At 33.0% G+C, this 20531-nt stretch overlaps 1 protein-coding gene across 1 annotated transcript in view; it reads left to right on the top strand.

Moving 5' to 3' along the window:
- Window positions 1-798: 798 nt before the first annotated feature.
- spn-E (tudor domain containing 9 protein spindle E) overlaps window positions 799-20531 on the top strand; it is a 27875-nt gene continuing 8142 nt past the window's right edge. Inside the window, exons 1-29 of the mRNA XM_080156015.1 lie at window positions 799-955; window positions 1521-1616; window positions 1965-2075; window positions 2607-2672; window positions 2984-3039; window positions 3398-3575; window positions 4082-4261; window positions 5022-5069; window positions 5853-5944; window positions 6457-6510; window positions 7562-7593; window positions 9189-9271; window positions 9912-9996; window positions 10367-10425; window positions 11422-11486; window positions 11903-12029; window positions 12238-12360; window positions 12769-12882; window positions 13773-13862; window positions 14465-14606; window positions 15025-15169; window positions 15537-15639; window positions 16306-16475; window positions 16739-16905; window positions 17928-18009; window positions 18343-18622; window positions 18977-19126; window positions 19715-19871; window positions 20146-20239. Of these exons, the coding sequence (XP_080012141.1) occupies window positions 890-955; window positions 1521-1616; window positions 1965-2075; window positions 2607-2672; window positions 2984-3039; window positions 3398-3575; window positions 4082-4261; window positions 5022-5069; window positions 5853-5944; window positions 6457-6510; window positions 7562-7593; window positions 9189-9271; window positions 9912-9996; window positions 10367-10425; window positions 11422-11486; window positions 11903-12029; window positions 12238-12360; window positions 12769-12882; window positions 13773-13862; window positions 14465-14606; window positions 15025-15169; window positions 15537-15639; window positions 16306-16475; window positions 16739-16905; window positions 17928-18009; window positions 18343-18622; window positions 18977-19126; window positions 19715-19871; window positions 20146-20239 (3215 nt within the window). The 5' untranslated portion in view covers window positions 799-889. The remainder of the gene's footprint in view (window positions 956-1520; window positions 1617-1964; window positions 2076-2606; window positions 2673-2983; window positions 3040-3397; window positions 3576-4081; window positions 4262-5021; window positions 5070-5852; window positions 5945-6456; window positions 6511-7561; window positions 7594-9188; window positions 9272-9911; window positions 9997-10366; window positions 10426-11421; window positions 11487-11902; window positions 12030-12237; window positions 12361-12768; window positions 12883-13772; window positions 13863-14464; window positions 14607-15024; window positions 15170-15536; window positions 15640-16305; window positions 16476-16738; window positions 16906-17927; window positions 18010-18342; window positions 18623-18976; window positions 19127-19714; window positions 19872-20145; window positions 20240-20531) is intronic.

Raw genomic sequence — 20531 nt, 5'->3', positions numbered from 1 at the left:
GGAAATTTGGCTTGGACAGGGTTCGCAAATTTAAGAAGATTAAAATAAGAAAATTTTTTGCACTATAAATTCTAATTAAATTTCTTTTGGTAAAATTTTATTCACCAATACCTATGCTTATTTTCATTAATTGTTTTGTGTGTCCCACGGGATTAGGCATGCGAAAAACTTTTTCAACAGGCTGCTTCGCATATTAGGTTAAACATTTTGCATAATTTATTAACAATTAAGTGATGCTTTAAAAAAAATTAATTACATATTTTTTATACAGTTAAAATAGTGTTTTAATTGTTTGTATCAACATTTCATAAAAATCTTAGAAAAAAAATTAATTAAACTTTTAACACGGACACCCTGTTTTTAATTGCGCGGGATTTCTTTGTTATTGAACATATCACGCGGAGCCATTCGACCTCTTGGAGTGAGAGCATGTCCTCCCCGAATAAAAGCTGTTTTGATTATATTTTTATGTTTTTTGGGGTTTTATTTTAATTAATTTTAGTAAAAAATAATCTTAACTGTTCAATGATGTGGAGTAAAATCAGTTCAGATGACGTTTTAAGTTAATTAAATGTATGGAAACTGAAGTTTAAGTTTTATCTATTTTACGAGCGATAAAAATAAAGTAATTGTGCCTCTTTACGTACAGTAAATTGTGTAAAACTTAGTTACGTTTGTTATATAATATAAAGTTAGTTAGATATTTTAATACTTTTTGATTTAATAAACTCGGAAACTGATTTAAAATTATTAAGCCATCCAGAGAAACGTTTTATTTATTAATTAGGTATTAAAACAAGTTTTAACATATATTGGACACAACCTTTTTATTTAAAATGCATCGACATTTGACCAATTTTGATTTAGAAGTTGAGATCTTTAAGCCACAATGACAACAGGCTTTGACCGCCTGAAAAATGACCCGGTGTTAAAGTGCCTGTTTTCACGTCCTAAGGTTTTTTAGATGAAATTTTTTTGGTTTAATCTCAAAATGTTGTTAGTTAGATATAGTTCACAAAATTCTTACTTTCGATAAAAAGTATGTTACTGTTGATATGTGATAGGGAACTACACAAAAACGAAAGCAATTGGTTTTAAACACCTACCAGCTTAGTTTAGAGCTTTGTTTTTTCATAAGTATAGATTTAAATTTAAGTTATACCACGTTACAGTTAGATAATAAATGGATTAACCCCTTCGAAAAATGTTAAATATACATACACCCTTTAAAAAATATTTATATTGCGATTGTTTTATACACCTCGAACTCAACAAAACATTTGATACCATTTTCATGAAATCATTCTGAACACTTTTTTTCCTCTTAAAACCATTCATTTAACTATATATATTTAACATGTAATTAATTTTTAAAAATAAATAAATGTATGAGAATTTTCCCCACCTCGCCTCTTTGTGTGAAATCAATGATACCAATAAATACCCAAACTGATGTGTGTTTTAACTTAAACTTTTAACCATTGACTTGAATATGGTCGTAGTTTAAAGTATTAACTCAGGTGAAGTTGTGCTCTAATAATTGGTCATCAGATGAAGAAACAGAGAATACGAATACTCCAGTCAAGAAAAAAACATTTGATTGGGAGAAATTCAAGGTTTGTTTTCAGTTTTTCTTTCAAATCGTTGGAGATTTCAACGCTTTCCAAAAAAAAAAATCAGAATAAATATTTACTGTATTTACTACCTGAAGTGAATTGAAAAATTCTTCGTTTTCAAGAAATTATTCTTAAATTTTCAGTTCGCCCTACAATAAGAAGAATAACTATAATAAAAGTGTTTCCGGTCAATGCTATAAATGAATATTAACAAGTAGATATTAAATTTCAAATTAATTTTAAAATACTTGGCCATTTTTTTAAATTAGGAATTATAAGTTAAAATTAGAATTTGAACATATGATTTACCAAAATTACTCAACGCATTGAATTGAATCATATTTCCAGGACGATGAGCAAAGAAAGTTAGAGAAGGGTTATGAGACGCAACCCATTGAAAACAGCGAAGATTTCGACGATTCCAAATCTGACGCCACAACAAATCTATCTGATATCGAGGTAAAGAAAGTATTTTCTATTGGATAACTTTTGGCCAATAACCTTTAATATTAAAAACTGTTTTATCCTTTGAAGAGATCATTTGCACGGCCTAAAAGAATAATACAGATATTGAATCCAAATTTTAAATCAATAGGTACTAAGATTAAACCTGGAATCTGAATCCGTTTTCAGACACCCCAAACCAGAAACAAAATTTAGGTTCGTCAAAAGTCGCTGTTTTGACATCCCTGTCAAATAAAAATAATTCGAAAAAAAATTGAAATATTTTTGTAATGTCACAATATGTGAATTTTGATTTGAAAATATCAAAAATTCAAAGTGCGGTATGTGTTTGCAAATAATGTTAAATGTGATATATAATACGATCGATGTAATTAAATGTTTAGAATTAGTTTACTATTACAAAATATTAATGTATTTGAAAAAACGACATGTAAATATCTTACTTTAATTCCAGTTCTTCCTCTTAATAATAAATATTCTACATACAAGTTTGCACAAATAACCTAAAGATAAATTATTTTTTAGACATTGTCTGGAGTCACTACTGTTGTATCTTCAATTGCCATTTCTGAGAGCATCATCGATTATGAGGTTAGACAATTTCAAATTATGAATGATTTAGTCTTTTATATCCTAGCTTTGCTCCCTAGTATAACGGGTTTAAGCAATTGTGGGGGGGGGGGGTTAATGCAACCATCTCGTAATCAATGATTAAATGGCACCTCGATCTGAAATTTTGCATGAGTAATCCTTGAGTTGGTATGTCTATTTTCCCTGAATAGAACAAAAAGTTGGAAAAGTAACGTATCGCGGCTCAGCCGTTTTTTTGCCTATTTTCGTAGGAATCAACTTTTTAAAACATATTTTTTATGAAGATTTTAACCCTAATATTTTTATGAAAGGATGAATTTGAGTCTCTACCAAGTAACAGAAGTTCTCTGCCTGTTGATTCTCACAGGTACGCATGAAATCCAGAGGCACGTGTAAGTTTTTCGGATCACTATAAAGGTCATCGTATTGAGAAAAAAAACATGATATTCTACCTAAAAGAATGTATGTAAACCACTTTCTTTATTAGAAATCGAGATACTTGTTTTGAAAGGCAGGAACTTTAAAAGCTGTTATAAAAATTGTTTTTGTTGTCAAATGTTTTGTTTATATCAAAGTGTCCTAAGAGTGATGAAAAAAGCCAATACAATATCATACACATCTGATTAATTTTTCGGTAGTAGGGTAATTCAAGTTTTATGAATTATCGCGCATTCTCTTTTTCTTTTTATGACAACTGGAAATTATATATATTATATGAATTATAGGGAGCAGATACTGGAGTACGTGCTCAAAGAGAAAGTTATGGTGATATCTGGACACACAGGCTGTGGCAAAACAACACAAGTACCTCAGTTCATTCTGAATTATTATATGAAAGAAAAGATGCCTGTAAACATTCTGGTCACCCAACCCAGGAAGATTGCGGCTAAAAGTATCGCAGAGGTAAATTCTTAAATTATTCCGAGTTATAGTAAGATATTCAGCTTTTACAAATATTCTTTTAATAAATTCCAAATCATCTTCCATTCATCCTTAAACTATAAAACACTTTCATAAAAAATAGGTTCTTTTATGTAAAATAACTGTAAAAGTTCCTAATTTCAATTTATTTTTAGAAAATATTTTATTATATAAAGCGACAGGATACAGCGAGAATTATTTCGTTTAACACGACAGTTATAAAGTTACCTTTTTTGTCATCTTATGTCATGATCTTTAAAAAGCAAGATAAAATGTGATGATATGACGGTTATACCAAAGGCATAATCAGAATGCCGACTCGACGCTATTAAAAATGCACCATGAATTAAAGGGGTGGGGGGGGGGGGGTTAACTTTTGCCACTTTCGCGTAAACAGTGTGTTGTTGGAAAGTGGCAAAAGGTAACCCCCCCCCCCCTTATTTATTATCTCTTTTCTCGGATGATTAAAAGCATTTTATTTCGTTTAGCATGTGTGTAAAGAACGGGGTATACCGATAGGCGGACTTGTTGGCTACCATGTTGGCCTGGACAAGATGAACAAGAGTGAGAACACCAAGCTGCTGTACGTCACAACTGGAGTGTTGAAAGAGATGCTGATAGGAAACAAAGATTCTGCACACAAGTTCACGCACATAATCATAGATGAGGTTAGTTGTTGTAGCGAAGCTACTCTATAATTCAAAATGTCCGTCCGTTAGAGACGAAGTGGGGGAAACGTAATTTTCTCGGCTCCTATTCAAGATAGAAGGTTGAAACTTGTTAAAATAGAAAAAATAAAAAAATATGAGAGGCGTCTCGTGATTTTTATTTCCAAAATTTTGTTATTGGTTTCAAGATCTCGTTAAATCTCGTTTTGCTCGCTACTTATTGATGTTGTCAGAATCTTTTATCTTCCATTTAGCTAATAACTAGTTATAAGTTTTGTGTTCTACTTCTAAGACTAGAGCAAATCTCGCTCCCCTTTTATTTCGTAGTATAACTTTTTATGTTTGAAATGTGTAAACATAACACTGAATAAAATATATATATGCAAAAGATCTGCAAGACAAATAAACTCAATGTTTCTAACTTAGTGTTTTTACAACAGACAGGCCAGAAAATAAAAATATGTTGTTGGGGGGGGGGGGGGGGGGGGTAATGTGAAAATTAGGAGGACTGAAAACATTTATTTCTATTTTCTCCCCTCTTTGGTGAAAAAAAAACTAAAAAATATGTGGAAGGGAGCATAATATGAATAAAATAAAGAGTTTTGAAAATATTTTTCCATTTTATCCCCTTCCTTGCTGGAAAAAACTAAGAGGGGGAAAAAATAAAAAAAAATTGCAGCAGGGGAAAAAATGAATCTTATGCAGAATATACATCCCTGTACTAATGGTTTCACAGGTCTTGGTATGAAATTAATTTCAGGTTCACGAGAGGGAGCTTGACACAGATTTTCTTCTGGCTTTCTTCAAGGAATGATATAGTTATGATGATAGGGAGGGTAGACTTATCTTATCAGAAAAAAGGGGGCGGGGGGTTTGTTGCCGGGTCATTTAAAGGGACTTTAAAATTTGATTTTACTATTACATGAAAAAGGGGGACTGAAACAAAATCCGTTTCCTTAAGATTTAATACAAATAATTTATTATTAACAAGGATGACAACATCCATAAAAGCGAAGCTTTGAAACGGTAGGACAAACGGACATTAAAACTTGTATGGTGTCATAACTGAATAATAAGAATATAAATGAATAAGAGTCACAGCAAAATTGTTTGAAAAACTTCTTGATACAGGATAATGTTTATGGACATACTTACATTTTTAGGACTTGATTATGGAGATGCTTTGCTTATAATATGTACTTTGTTATCCCAGTAATTAGAATACCAAAAATGAGAACAATCGGATAATTAGATCACATAAAAATTTGTTGTTTAAAAGTAAAAAACCAACATGGACATGGTTTAAAATGGACGTACGGACATTGTGGTAATGATTATAGAGCTGCTACGCTTTCTAAATCATATCTAACTACTACAGGAATCACGATGCAAAGTTTTAAATCGATAGGATAATTCTAACTTGTCTAAATTAACGAAAAAAGCTATCTGTCTCAGACGTACGGACGGACCGACCCTAATTATAGAAAAGCTTCGCTTTTAAAAATTACTTATTATCTCACATCAAAGATTTTAATCGCATGGATTGGTTGGGTAAACTTTCCCTCCTTCCTTATAATACAATATCAATCAGAAACAAATGATGACCTCCGTTACGAATTATAAATTAATTCTGATGAGCGCAACGATCAATCGAAGAAAATTTCAGAAATATTTTGCCACGAGGTAAATATTCTAAATGTATCCTTAATCATAGCTGAACAGTTCAGTCTTGTTGACAAGAAGCACATAAAAAAACAAGTTAAAAATATGTTTGACCAAAGAACAGTAATCTGTAATATTTCAGTAGTATTTATACGGTTTGCATACAGTTTAATTTACTTACATTTTCATTTTTAATTCGCTAGGATTAAAAGATGCATTTTTCTAGTCGTATAAATTAAGCGTCGGCCTTCCAACATTGCGTATGAACGCGTTCAATCTTAAAAAACGGCATTGATTTATTACCCATGAAACCTATAGTGGCCTACATTGTCCACTTCCCTATAAATCACAGAGTAATGACAATGGTATTCATAGAATTAATCAGAATTGGAAAATTTTTCGCTACATTACAAAAAATTTATTGATTCTAATATTCTTCTTTTATTATCCCAGTAGAAATGGAAAAAAATGCGTTTAAATACGATTATTCAAATTACCTAATCTTTTTTGAATCTTGATTATCTTTGATTTAGAAATGCTAAACAAGAAGACATGCCAGCTAAACATCTTAACGTTGGATTCGACAGGAAAATTATTTTATTTTCAACAAAGATGCTTGGCTTTCGAAAAGGTCCAAAATACGAATATAGATACTATCTGTTATTTTTTCTTTACTTGTACGAGATCTAATATTTTTTTTTACCAAATTAGACATAATGGAATCATTTAAACGGTGTGTCAAAAATGCGTACTTTGCTTTTTTTAGTAGAGAAATGTTCTACTACAAATAGTTTAGGACCTACAACTGACTTTAAACTTGACTTGCAAGTAAATCATAAAAAGAATATAAAGGAGGTGCAAAAATGCGTCTTTTTTCAAAAATTTAAACTGCGTGGGTTGTGTCAATAAAAATGCTATGTAGATCGTTAGAACTGTTTAAGTTCTAGTTTTTGAAATATAAGTACCATTTTGTGCTATTTGTAGTTCAGGAGCTACATTAAAATGTGAGATTTTCGCCATGACTCGTATCGATGCAATAGTTAAACATTATACTATATAAGTTGGAAAGAATTTTAATGTATATAAAAGATTTTAAATCTGCATAAAATTGTGAGGATTTTTTTTTATATAAAATTCTTTATTTAAAAGCGCAAATACAATTTAAGTTAATTAATTTTGAACAATAGGATAGGTGGATTGGAAACTACCTGAGCTCTAATTGGTTGAATGATGTACGAAACTTAAGCTTCTCCAATCAGAGCGCAGATTGTTTTCAACCCACCAATCACAGATGTCAAAATTGATTAACTTAAACTGTATTTGCGCTTTTAGATAAAGAATTATACAAAAAACGAATTTTATAAAAAAAAAAAATCCTTACAATTTTATGCAGATTTCAAATCTTTTATATACATTAAAATTCTTTCCAACTTATATAGCTTATTAAACATTCTTTAACGTAGCTGATAAACTTCAATGTTTCTTATACTTACAAAAGCTCAAAGTGGTTCAAATGGTATTCCAATTAGTTTTCTATTATTAACATACGCCGCGCAATTCGAATTTAAAAAGGTTACTCATACGCACCTTCAGACAAATTTAAATTTGTATTATTATAAAATAATCTATATTTTGCAGTGATGAAAATACAACGAATCTTCGTGTCAATGGTAAGAATTTTAAACCAGGGTGTCGGAGCCGTATGATTTTGATGCGGCTCCGACTCCAGCTCCGGCTCCGGCTCCTACCTTAAAATTAATATATCAATTTTTTTTCATTATTGAATTTGATAAAATAAAATAAATAATATAAAATATTTTGCTTTTATTTGATTAAAGCTATATAAAAGAAGGATGTGTGTCTATTTGTTAAGTAACAATAGTTTTTCAGTTTATTATAAGGAAATAGACCGTTGCCAAATTATGATATTACTTTAAAAATCATTTTTAGCTAGTCCGGAGCCGGAGCCGTTTTTAACGAAAAATACGGCTCCGGATCCGGCTCCACCAAAAATGTTGCTGCTCCCGGCTCCGAAACCCTGTTTTAAACACTCAAAGTATGTTCTTAAGAGCTATGTTTCTCTCAGTCTCAGGGATAGTAACCGATTAATCCGAATTAAAAATTCAAATGTTCAAAGTTCGTATTAATCCGAACTCGTTAAAAATTTTATTTTTTTAAATCCTTGTATTTCCCATCATTCTAAGAGATTTTTTTTGTGTGTAGATATGACAGGAGAAGTAGCTTACTAAGGTTTTTTTTTAATGCAACCATTTCGTAATCAATAATTAAAAGGCACTTAGAATTCGAATTTCGACCTTAAATTATTCATGAGTAATCCTTGGTAGGTCTATTTTCCTAATATCGAACAAAAAGTTGGAAAAGTAACGGCTGGCGGCTCAGCTGTTAAGCCGGTTTTTTTTTGCCTATTTTCAGAATTCATCATTAATTACGTAGGAATCAACTTTTTAAAACATATTTTTGGTTTAATTCCTGTAAAATGATAGCAATAACCATTTTTTAAATTTCTAGTACCAACACCTACCGGCTAGAACCGTTTGATAAGGTTTTTGAGCGACAAAAAGTATTATGTAGAGATAGGTTTCGTGACTAATTTGCTCTTAAGATAGCCTAATAATGGCAAAACGGCTGAGCCGTTAGCCGTTACTTTTCCAACTTTTTCGATTTAGGGAAAATAGACCTACCAAGGATTATTCATGCAAATGCGAATTCTAAGTGCCATTTAATCATTGATTACGAGATAATTGCATTAAAACCCCTCCCTCCCCCCTTTTCAAATATTTTCCCAAATCTTTTGTGTTTTTGGCATGAATTTTAAAAAAATTAATTTATATCTGCTGATGTTTTCAGAACACTTATTCTCCATACATCCGACCGTATGTTTAAGTATGTTAGCAAAAACTAACGTTTGATAAAGGAGGGCTAGATGAATAGTTCTAGTTTTGAATCCTTTAACCGATCCTAATCAATCTAGAACACTACGGAGTCCGTATTCTGTCATTTTTATGTCCGTTTGTCTGTCCGCTTGTCCGTCTACGTAATTTAGCAAAAAATCTTTTTGGCTATAAAAAGCCTTAAAAGGATTTTTGGTTAGTTTTTATTTATTAATATTGAGGTGATTTTAGTCGACAATAAGATTTCTTTATGTTTAAGGTTTGTATGTCTTTACACGAGACGAAAGTACTGTAATCTTTTTTTCATTAAAAAAGGTTTCAGTTTTCATGAAAACTTCTTTTTATTTTTTTAGTTTTGAGATTAGAGAAATTTAAAACCCTGTCTTCCGCCGGTTTCGATATTGATGAACCTAAAGTTAATGAAAATGCAATTCTGGTAACAAATATTTTTTTGTTGTTCAAATGTGAGAATTTTGATGTTTGTTCGTTGTTTGTCCGATGCTTGATAACAATATATTTCCTATTTCTAGAGCACTAATGCACCCCCCGCCCCCCCCCCCCCATTACTAACTTCCAGTTTTAAACACAAATTATTTTTACCTCCCTCCCCTAATTTGACAACACTAAAATTGACGGGTTGGGGGGATTTTATTTTTTTAGTAATGAACGGCAGGCAGCAGGCCTAGACAAAGGCTAGGTGTAAGCATGCTTAGCCAGGATACTACCAAGTTCATTTAATTGCTAAAAAATGGAGGAAGGGTTGTCAGTTTTCCAGAAAAGAGTTGTTAGCAAGCACAATACGTCCTAAGTCTTTTGCTTTTCTAAAGATAAAAGCTTTGTTTCTTAAGAGAGGTTTCAGTCTTACTAAAGTTACAAAATTTATATAATATATCCGGTGGCTGTGCCTCTGGTAAAATAAAGTTGAAAGTTATGAAAGCACACAAAATTGTGGTCCAACTGCATTTTGAATTTTGATTAGAACCAAATTTAAAGTCGTATTCAACACCACTTTTGTAAAGTTTTCGTGCTTTTGAAAAGGTATTTCTTTCTTTAATATTTCATTCATGTTTTTCAAGGCTGCTATCAAAGTATTAGAATCTCTGCCCCAGATGGATAAAAAAAAGGAAATCGGAAACGGGGCTGTTCTTGCCTTTTTGCCAGGTAACTATTATTAGCAGCGGGGCATTACCAACATTTAATATCATATTTTAGATATTGCTGTTTCCGATGTCAGGTCAAATTAATATATTTTTGTCAACCATGTAAATCCAAATGTTGAAAAACGAAGCTTTTCTGCACTTTGAAAGATCTGTTTGTAAAGCTATGATCTTTAATTCATATAAGTATTTCCTTAAAAAGAAGCATCTTGTAAATCAAATAATTTTACGATTTTATTTGTTTTTTTTGTTCAGACTTCTGAATGTTATTCCGTTTCGATAATTAAAGCACTGACATAATATGTTTAGTAAATTTGGACAATTTGATTTGTTGAGCTATGATGTTGTCAGACTTATAATTCTTAATATTACAGGGCTGCGAGAAATGGAGCTGTTGGAACAAAGAATAAGGAAGGCATTCAAGGAGAATAAGGTAATTTTTATCAGGGGGGGGGGGGGGGGAGGAAGTTTTGACACATTTGCGTAAACCTGGTGTATAGGCTTTATCTTTGGACTGAGATTTCCAGCAGATTTAAGATTTTTTGAATAGGCCTCCAGGTTCCGGAGCTCCAGGCCTCCAGGTGGTCTCTGGACAGGTAAAAATAAAAAAAAATGTTTTTTTAAGTGTTAGAGCTCAGCTTATGAAACAAAATATGCATGTTATTTCTTCAAATATGTGAATAACATTCAAAAAGATGCATATCTCTTTAAAAAAAAAAATATTTTTCATTTTTACCTGTACAGAGGCCACCTGGAGGCCTATCCAAAAAATCTTAAATCTGGGAAAATTCATCATATAAGAATGATTTTATCTTTAATAACCTATACTCTACTCTCAGTCCTAAGATAAAGCCTATACACAGGATTTACAAAAATGTTTCAACCCCCCCCCCCCCCCCCATAAACCTATCCTTATACTAAAGTAACAGGATGTTTGTTTGTCTGTGTATCTGTGTGTCTGTTCCGAAGGATCTCGCTAACCGCTGAACCGATCGGGTTCTCCTTAACAGGGTAGATTGTCATATCCCCCCCAAGAGAAATCACAATAAAATCAAAAATATTAAATATTTCCGCCGCATAGTGTCGCTAGCATAGTCGCGCTACGTAGTCGCGCTGCGTAGACGCATGAATTTAACAATTGATAACATAGACAAGTTATTTCTCAAATTAGATATTTAAAATAAACATTTTAAGGCCACTAGAGGCCTCTAGGGGCGTAGCCGCTAGTAGATAATATAATATGAAAACAGTCATTCAGTAAAGTTCCTAAGCTAAGTATAGCTAATTGGTATTACTTTTTGGGAGGTGTTGGGAGGCGCCCATTTTTGTAGAGCGATTTTAAGTGTGCAACCCTAAAAAATATACACAGGTTACAATACATAGTTTTTGCCAATACTAATCTTGTTATTGATTTTTTTTCTAACTTCAGGAATACGTTGGACCAACATTAAAATTTGTCCAACTCCATTCATCCTTGGCTTGGCAGGACCTACAGTAAGATGTTTGTAAAATACGCAGATTTATTTAATTTTGTATCTTAAGTATTTTGATATCCATAATTATTATTTAAAAGACTATTATAAATCTTGCTGGAAGTAATGGTGGTCAGCGCTTAAGTTTTTTTTATTAAGTTTGAGTTCTGGGAATTTCATTGCTTTTATTATTTAATTCAATCTGGAACCTTTAAGAAACGGCGGCGGAACCGCAGCTGCTGCTTAATATCTGCCGTCTTCCTTTTATAGATTGTCTTATTCTATATCTATTATCTATTATCTATATCTATTTTTTTTCCTTTATTTGCACTTTATAAGGTTTTGACATGTTAAAACAGTTAAAAGTTAATAGTAAGTTAGTTTCAAATGACTAGCGACATGATTTAATTTAAACTAATGTTGTTCTTTCAAATTTAGATTGGCTTTCCAAGAATGTGCACCTAATGAAAGGAAAGTGATCCTTTCCACGAACATAGCAGAGTCCTCCATTACTCTCAAGGACATTGTCTACGTTCTGGATTTCTGTCTAACCAAGAGACTCGAGGTAAGTCTTAGATATTGGCCATAGGTTAACATCTATGCCAGAATGGTTATCAAAGGAACCTTTGATTGAATCTACGCCGGATTCTGTGTTTATAACTTCGCGTATTCATCTGAAATATATTCTGTTCTTACGAAGATATAAAATTTTTTATTTCTGCGAAAAGCTGTTTATAATACGATGCGATAAATAACTATTATATTTTTATTAGAAAGATCCTATGACTGAATACCCACAGTTACAACTGTGCTGGGCAAGCAAGCAACAGCTGCAGCAGAGAAAGGGCAGAGCTGGCAGGGTTGCAGCTGGTCATGTTTTTCAACTTATTACAGAGGTAGTTTTAAATATGCTAACATGGTTGCATGATATTAGTTTGACATTAGAGTAAAACACTAGAGGGAGAAAGGGTCAAATAACTGTATTTCCCCTTCGAAGTGTCTATGCGACGACTCTCAATTGGGTTATTGAAAATCAACCAATGATAACAGTTATATTAACACAGCCAAGTAGCAGAAAACAAATTGGTAGCAGACGGAAAAGGTCATTGAAAAAGGGAGGGAAGTAGTTATCTGTAAATATATACAACTTTATACCATAGATCTGTTAGTTTGACAACACTTTGATAAGACAAATAAAAAGATGACGTTTACAAAAGATTTGATTAATCCCAGACAATAAAAGTTCAGAAATTTTTAGTCTCTCAAAGCCAATCCAATATATATTTGATCTTCCTATATTTAAGAAATTGTTCCACGCCCTTGAGGAGGAACAGAAGCCTGAAATATCCCGTGTTCCCCTGGCCAATGTGGTTCTGGAAATCAAGATGTGTGACTTTGGATCCCCAAAAGAATTTTTGGTAAATATACGCCACAGCGCTAACGGGGACAAGAATGGTTTAACACAAGTTGTTAAAAAAAATATTAGATCATGTGGAATTTATGGTAAAATGTTTGTGGAATCGATTATCTACAACAATCTATCAACTGTATTGCAAGCACCCAAACGGTGAACTTATATGTTATCTTTGAACACAATTTTAACTGACAAACCCAGGGGTGAATATTCTGCAGAAGATTCATTTTTTTCCCTAATGCAAATTTTTTTTCTCATGGTTTTTTTCCAGCAAGGAAGGGGAAAAATTGGAAAAATATTTTCAGAACAGTTTATTTTATTCATATTATCCCTCCCCACTCCCACACATTATTTTAGTTTTTTTTTTACTAAGGAGGGGAGAAAAATGGGAAAATAGTTATTTCTTTCATCGTATTATAAACGGCTTTCCGCGGATATAGAATGTACAATTATAAGATTAAATCCAGTTTTTGTAGCCCCGAGATGCCGAAGGCACGGGCTAAAAAAAACTGGTTTTAATCTTATGATTGTACATTTCTATATTCGTAGAAAACTGGATATAATACGATGCTAGACATGGATGAGAACCGGTTCCTATCCACCGGATTCGAATGAATACGAGAAAATGTTTTCATTTTTCTAAATTTTTACATTTTTTCCACCCGATAACAAATTTAAAAAAATCCCCCCCCCCCCTTTAGCAGGGTCAATTTTGCAGAATATACACCTCTGCATTAACCATTACTCAATAATGCAGTTATCTCAACGTGCACATAAATACGCGGAAAAGAATTATTTTTAGCATGCTTTCTTTGTTCAAGCTTTCCTTGACTAAAGTAAAACATCACAAGAAAAAATCTTTTGTAATACTCGCCCATAATTTTAAAATTTCAGGTGATTATGATGGATTATCCTGAATATAAGGATATAATCGGGGCTGTACAGAAACTTAAACTGATTGGGGCTCTTCTAACAACTGTCCAAGTAAATATAATTCATATTATTATGTAAAATCAACAGAAGCTGTTCTTGTGTGTACGCTGTACTAATAGCTTTACCGAAATGTTTTTCCTTCTAATAGGTCCTGGAAGGTTTATAACTATTTAGGGGGAGGGTACCACCAACTTCCCAAGAAAACCAGCCCCCCCCCATCCAGAGGATTTTTTTTATAAAAACTAAAATTAAAACTAGTTTGAATTCAACCCGCCCCCCCCCCCCCTCCACTACATCAAGTGCTCCTAGGCCTCTAGAGGCGTAGCCGCTAGTATATTACAAAGTAGAATAATGTTCGTTCGATATCTGGATGCAACTTAAACGGCTTGGGGCTATGTATTCAAAGGAGAATGGATGGGCTGTATAATTAACTTAAAACCATCCCAAGACTTTAATATAAAAATAAGTGGACAAAAAATATCACAGGATCTAAGTAAAGCTTACCTAAACAAAGAGGAATAAATCGGTTCTTTAGTTATTGAGATCTTAAGCTTCAGAGTAAAAAAAAACCCTCCTTTTGTAATAGGATTTGCTTACAAATATTTAATACAAATTAAAAATGTTGCTACGCTCGAAATGTTTATCTATATCAGGGAAAGGTAGTTGAAGATGACGGAGATATAACTGTGCTCGGAGAAATTATTTCCAAGCTTCCTGTGGATGTACAACTTGGAAAGTTGATTGTTCTTGGTCATATCTTTGGTGTGCTAGAAGAAGCCGTTATTATTGCTGCAGGTTACGTGTTCTTTTTAAATGGATGCCAAGAAAACTCTTTTTTTTGGGGGGGGGGGGGGAGGGGGTGCAGTGTTGGGCATCGGAATTCGTCGGTTCCCATTTGTTCACAAGAAACTAGATTATTAGTCGGAAGTAAGCTCCTCTGGTTCTAAAATGGGTTGAGAGATTTAATTTATGAGTTATAGATGGAACCATGATTTCTTTTGGGAGGGGGGTCCTTGCTGAACTATATTGACATTTCCGCCTCCCCCCCCCCCCCCAAACCAAAACAAAGAGTAGCAATCTGAATATGTAAAATATTCGCTATTTTAATTTTTTATATGCATTACACACCTTCATCCAAGACACCCTTTTAAAAAAATAGCTTGATTCCTATCTTACAATTTACTTGAAAATTGCTTCAAGATAATCTGTTCAGGTTTGAATGGAAAGTCTATCTTTAATACTTACTACAAGGAGAAGCTGCAATCCTTTGGCTCCAAGTTGCATTGGTCTGATGGAACAAGATCAGATTTCTATGCCATTCTCAACGCATACAAAACCTGGAAATTTCTCACCAACAGGTTAATTGAGTTCTCTTAATGGCATAAACATATTGTATCTTCTCAACAAAGATATTAATTAGTACACTTTTGATTTAAACAAATTATGTGATGGTTAAAAAGAAACGTATTTTATGTGTTATTTGTCCTCAGAAAATTACGTTTCTCCATAGACGTTTCAGAGGGACATACTGGCTGACATTCTGATTTATAAAGTACTAACGGTTCTAATCAACGATCTGTGTGTCAAAAATGAATAACAGCGATTAATGCCTTATTTTAAGTAAAAATTTGACATAAATTACAAATTTGCAATTGAACTTCGTAATAATGTGTATAGGAAGCTATATTTTAAGTTGCATCTTTCTATAAAAAAAAATATTTTCAGTGGGGATAATACAAAGCAGCAAAGAATAACCAAAGAGCGGGAATTCTGTAGTAGATACAATCTCTCACAAAAGCAGTTGATGGAAATGTCGGATCTGATCAAGGTAGATTTTATTTGACTTCCAAATCTCAGCATTAATCCAAGAGGCGAAATAATAACAAAAACCATTCCCATATAAACAACCCCTTAAATAGTGGATGTAAATATTCATTTATTTCCCACAACCCCTTAAATAGTGGATGTAAATATTCATTTATTTCCCTGGTATCTCATTTATATCCCTGGTATCTCATTTATATCCCTGGTATGATTTTAGAAGATTTTTAATTTTTTTTGGAAGATTTTATAATTTTTATTAATTACTAAAAGAAAGAAAAATTATACCAAGGAAATAAATGAAATTTAAAAACCAAAATTAAACCACATTTTACTAGCATAAAAATGAGTTTTTGTTTATATGGGAATGGGGTATTCCTGTCCAGTTTTTTGTTTAGGAATGAATATTTCTTACCCTCGTGAATAAATGATGACCTATCGGTCCATCATTTATTCCCTCGGGTAAGAAATATTCATTCCTAAACAAAAAACTGGACAGGAATACCCCATTGTTAATCGCACTAAGCCTTTATAGTAATGAGTTGCTAGTTTTGGTATTCTGTGTAATTTCTCCCATTCATGGTATCATTGCTGGCGTCTGACATAGCAGCATAGTTATAATTACACGTATTGAAAAAGTTTGAAATTTAAATTCATATAATAAATATTTTAGGAAATAGAAGAGAAACTAAGAAAGCTAAGGATTGAAACTCCAGTGAACCATCCAAGCACCAAGGAGGTGCTGGACAAGGATCTGATCATGAATCTTGTCGTATTTGGAGCTTTCTATCCAAACTATTTCTTCAATGCCTACAATGAGCAGAGGGAAAAGGATGCATTCAGGTATTTAGCCAAAGAGAAAGCTTAGGCCAGCCAAAATTTATAAATTTTGGGTTCGTTTCTTGGTTTAAAGTGACTGTTACTTAGCTTTTCAATAAGTTGTATTAATATTCATTGTTTGCTTCTGATAAAGCCCTTAACCACCCAGAAGCCGTACACATAATTCACTAATTTATGATTATTGTTAAAAAAATCCATCTTTATGATACGGCACGCAACGTTTACTTTATGGCAGTGGCGGATTAATGGCGACTGATATATTTTAGAGCTGTGATGGAAAATGACCCCATGCGCTCCGTGTATTTTCAAAACATGCCCCGAGATGACCTACCATTTGCGTCTCTGTACACAGCTCAGGTTACTGACTACCTGGAGAAGAGTGTAGGCAAGAATGCCATTGATGAAGTCAAGTTTGACAACACTAAGATTGTAGGAATGATTACATGATATTATGTGCAAAATTGATGGTATATTAATTGGTCACACAAAATCATACCTAGTGATTGAATGTCTTTCATTCTGTTAGAAAATTTATTGGGAAAACGTGATTTTTATTTTCTTGTCACGTTTCCCTGTACCAATGAGCCTTCAACTAACGTGGTCCGTCTGTCATGCTTATACACATTTAAATGAAACTTGCCAATATATTTTTTTTTGACTAACACATTGTTCTTTAACTATTTGTCAGGACTTTGGTACTTCGCTCTTTATGGATGTCGTCATCCGTGTTTACTTACTGAAGGGTTGTTGTAATTCTAATTTCTTTACATTTAATTCTCCATTTAAAAAGTCCACATTAAAAAATATGGATCATGATACTTGTAGATGCAGCGCTGCACTTACAAGTAACATGTTTAACTTTGCTGCACTTACAAGTAACATGTTAAAGGGAGATAGAAAAAAGGAGATAGGCAGACAATGTTAGTTATATTTTTTATTGAAAATAAGCTTTTTAGTCATTCTAAAGAACTTCAAAACCCCTAACAAATTCCTTCATCTTGAACCAAATTAAACTGGAATACCAAGAAGACTCATATCAAAGCAATGAGAGGTTGTCACAGAACCTTCTTACATAGTTATTTGGATAAATACATGTGGAGGGATCGCTATAATGATAATGCATTTTACAATTTGTGCAACCAGATTGCTATTCAATATCATGTGTAATTATTTAATAATATTTTTGCATATATTCAAAACCATTACTAATAAACGTTTAGCTAACGAATTAATCTTAATTGTTTCTATTTCTAATCATATTAGTATCTCTATAGGGAATGGAGGGGGGATATTGCTGCACCTACAAGTAACATGTATGAGTTTGCTGCACCTACAAATAACATGTGATAAGCGCTGCATCTACAAGTAACATGATCCAAAGATATATATACATCTCATTATATTAAATCAAAAATATCCATGCGAAATGAATTCATGTAATTTGAAACGGCTCAGTGGTGTTTAAATCTGACAGCAAGTCCAGTGAGAACAGTATCCCAGCTGCAGCCCTGAAGGCTGTCAAGAACGGGAAACTCGGGTAATATTTTTTAAAGCTGCGCTTTCCTACAATCACAATTGGTTCGTTCGTTCGTTCGTTACGTTTGTTTATGGAATACTGTACTTTCAATTTCAAACTTTGCATGTTTCCTGAAAAAAAAGATTGTTTAATATTTTGACATATAATTGACACATTGTTTCGATTATTAAAATGGAATTTACTAACTTAACAACATTTGTGATTTGCTTAATATTTCTTGTAATATTTTGAGCTTTTCTTGTAAGAAAATTTTAACTGACAACTTTTTAAAATCTATAAATGCAATCGTGAAATAAAAGCACTCATTTTATAGTGTCGCCTTATTTTGTATAGGAATTCATTGGAACTAGATCTGTATCATCCTGACAAGGCAAAACAATTCCTGGAGAACCTGGAGAAGAGCCGCCAAGATGCCACTATAGAGGGGTGTGTAAAGCTTGACCAGCTTGCCCCACCAAGTTTGACCTGCAGGGAGGTAAGCGTGCAGATAGTGTCGCTGGAGAATCCTCAGTGTATCTGGGTGGTTTACGAGGAGAATTGGGACAAGCTGTTCAGGATGCAGAATTTCATCAGGACCAACCCGGAGAAGTTTCCTGTGGCTACAAATATACAGGTAGTTGATGACAAAACACGTTGGAAAGACTCATTTTACGAGTAATTACTGTTTTAAATACTTTGAACGTCTGAACAACTATATTCAAATTTAATAGTAGATAGCTAATTAGGGTGATAGTTTTGCTCTTGGAAACTGCAGAGTTATTGGGAGATAATTTCATAATTTACTTAAAGTACATAGATCAAAAGCTTTTTTGAAGGAAATCCTCACCTGACAATCTGCCGATCGACAAAAAAACAAACGTTGGTGGCGGAATTCAATGATTGCTTTAATAGCGCTATGTAAGTGCTCAATCACATCTTATTTATCAACAGTTTTTCTCCTTAAATTAATTAACACCTTTTTTCTAAGGTGGGCGGCATTTATCTGGCCTTCTATGACGACAACTTTTATCGTGCGCGCATCGAGTCCTTGGAACCAATAGAAGTTTTCTTCATTGATTATGGAAATAAAGAGACATGTGAGAAGGAGGGAATCAGAAGTATACCAGTTGAACTACAGGTAAATATTGCGGCTATCCCTCAACTCTTAAATAGACCGCCCCCTCCCCCCACCCCGACCTACAAGTTATCTATAATACAAAGCAGAAAGATGTCTCTTCTATGTGTCCATCTGAAGCTTAAGATCCGGTAACCGCTGAACTGATTTTGCTTCTCTATTCAAGTAATATAACTACTGGTTTTAAGCTATTTTTGAGACATCCCTACCCCCCCCCCCCCACTCCCAGAAAAAAATCACTTTTCGATTTTTTATGAAAAGGGGGGGGGGAAGAATGTTTAGTAATTAAACAAAATAAATTAAGTTTCACCATGGTTTTATATGAAATATGAATATTTTGTCAAAAACAAAATAAAATAACAGTATAAAAACCTCAATTGCTGTAAATTTCAAAAATACATTAATTAAGCTGAATATTTTAAGTTACCACCTCTCTATCTATATAAAGATACATTTTTCATCCAAATAATTTACTTTTGTTGAAATAACAGTTTGAACTCAACAAAACATTTGATGATATTTCATCAAAAGGCATTTATATTTTTAAAATTATTTCATTCAAAACCATGGCGAAGTTTATTTTTTTTTTAGGCTCACCTGTCTGATCCTGCCTACGCTGTAGAAGTTTCCCTAGCTGGCATTCAACCAAATCTTGTCAGATACAGTAAAAATCAATGGAACAAGGACGTCGTTGATGAGATGACAACATTTTACGAGACTGATGTGGATACTGGTAGATTTATGACAGGTAGGCCACTAATTTTTGTTATACCAGCGAAGCAGCTCTTCAATTAAATATGTAAGAAACATAGTTTCTCGGCTACAATTTGAGATAAACAATTACATTTTTTGTGAATGAATAATTATCCGTTCTTTGAGCAGCAACCAACTGTTATTAAACATTGACGAATAAAAGTTTTTTTTTAAAACTAGATTTTATTCTTGTGATTTGCAACCTATTGATATTGTCACTCGGATTTTTTTCGGATTTCCTGTTTTAATATGCAATGTTATTTATATAGGAGAAATCTACGCGGATGTGGAGAGCAAGAAAGGGTTCAACAAGTTCAAGATTAAATTATCCAATCTTTATTTTATCACAAAAAATGGAGAAAGGTAGAAATATGAGATTAATAAACAGGTTCTGGTGATTTCCATGGACAAACTGAATGTTCTTGTGAAGGTGGGGGGGGGGGGGGGGGGGCGGTGGTCCCATAACATAGAATTTTCTGAGAGTGCCGCTAAAATGAATCAAGAAGGTGTCTCAGTACATTAAAAAATTAGGGTTGGCAATCCGAATCCGGAATCCGTTATTTTGATAGCGGATTCGGATTCTTAATTGTTAGGCTAAAAGTACGTCTTGAGTTTTTTGGTCCAAATATATATTTTAATTTTTAACAAAGTTATT

This window comes from Acartia tonsa, chromosome 4 (genome assembly GCF_053477335.1).
Source record: "Acartia tonsa isolate MP-2025a chromosome 4, ASM5347733v1, whole genome shotgun sequence".
Lineage (NCBI taxonomy): Eukaryota > Metazoa > Arthropoda > Copepoda > Calanoida > Acartiidae > Acartia > Acartia tonsa.
The sequence above is the reverse complement of the archived record's forward strand: the minus strand, read 5'-3'. Positions and strand labels throughout refer to the sequence as shown.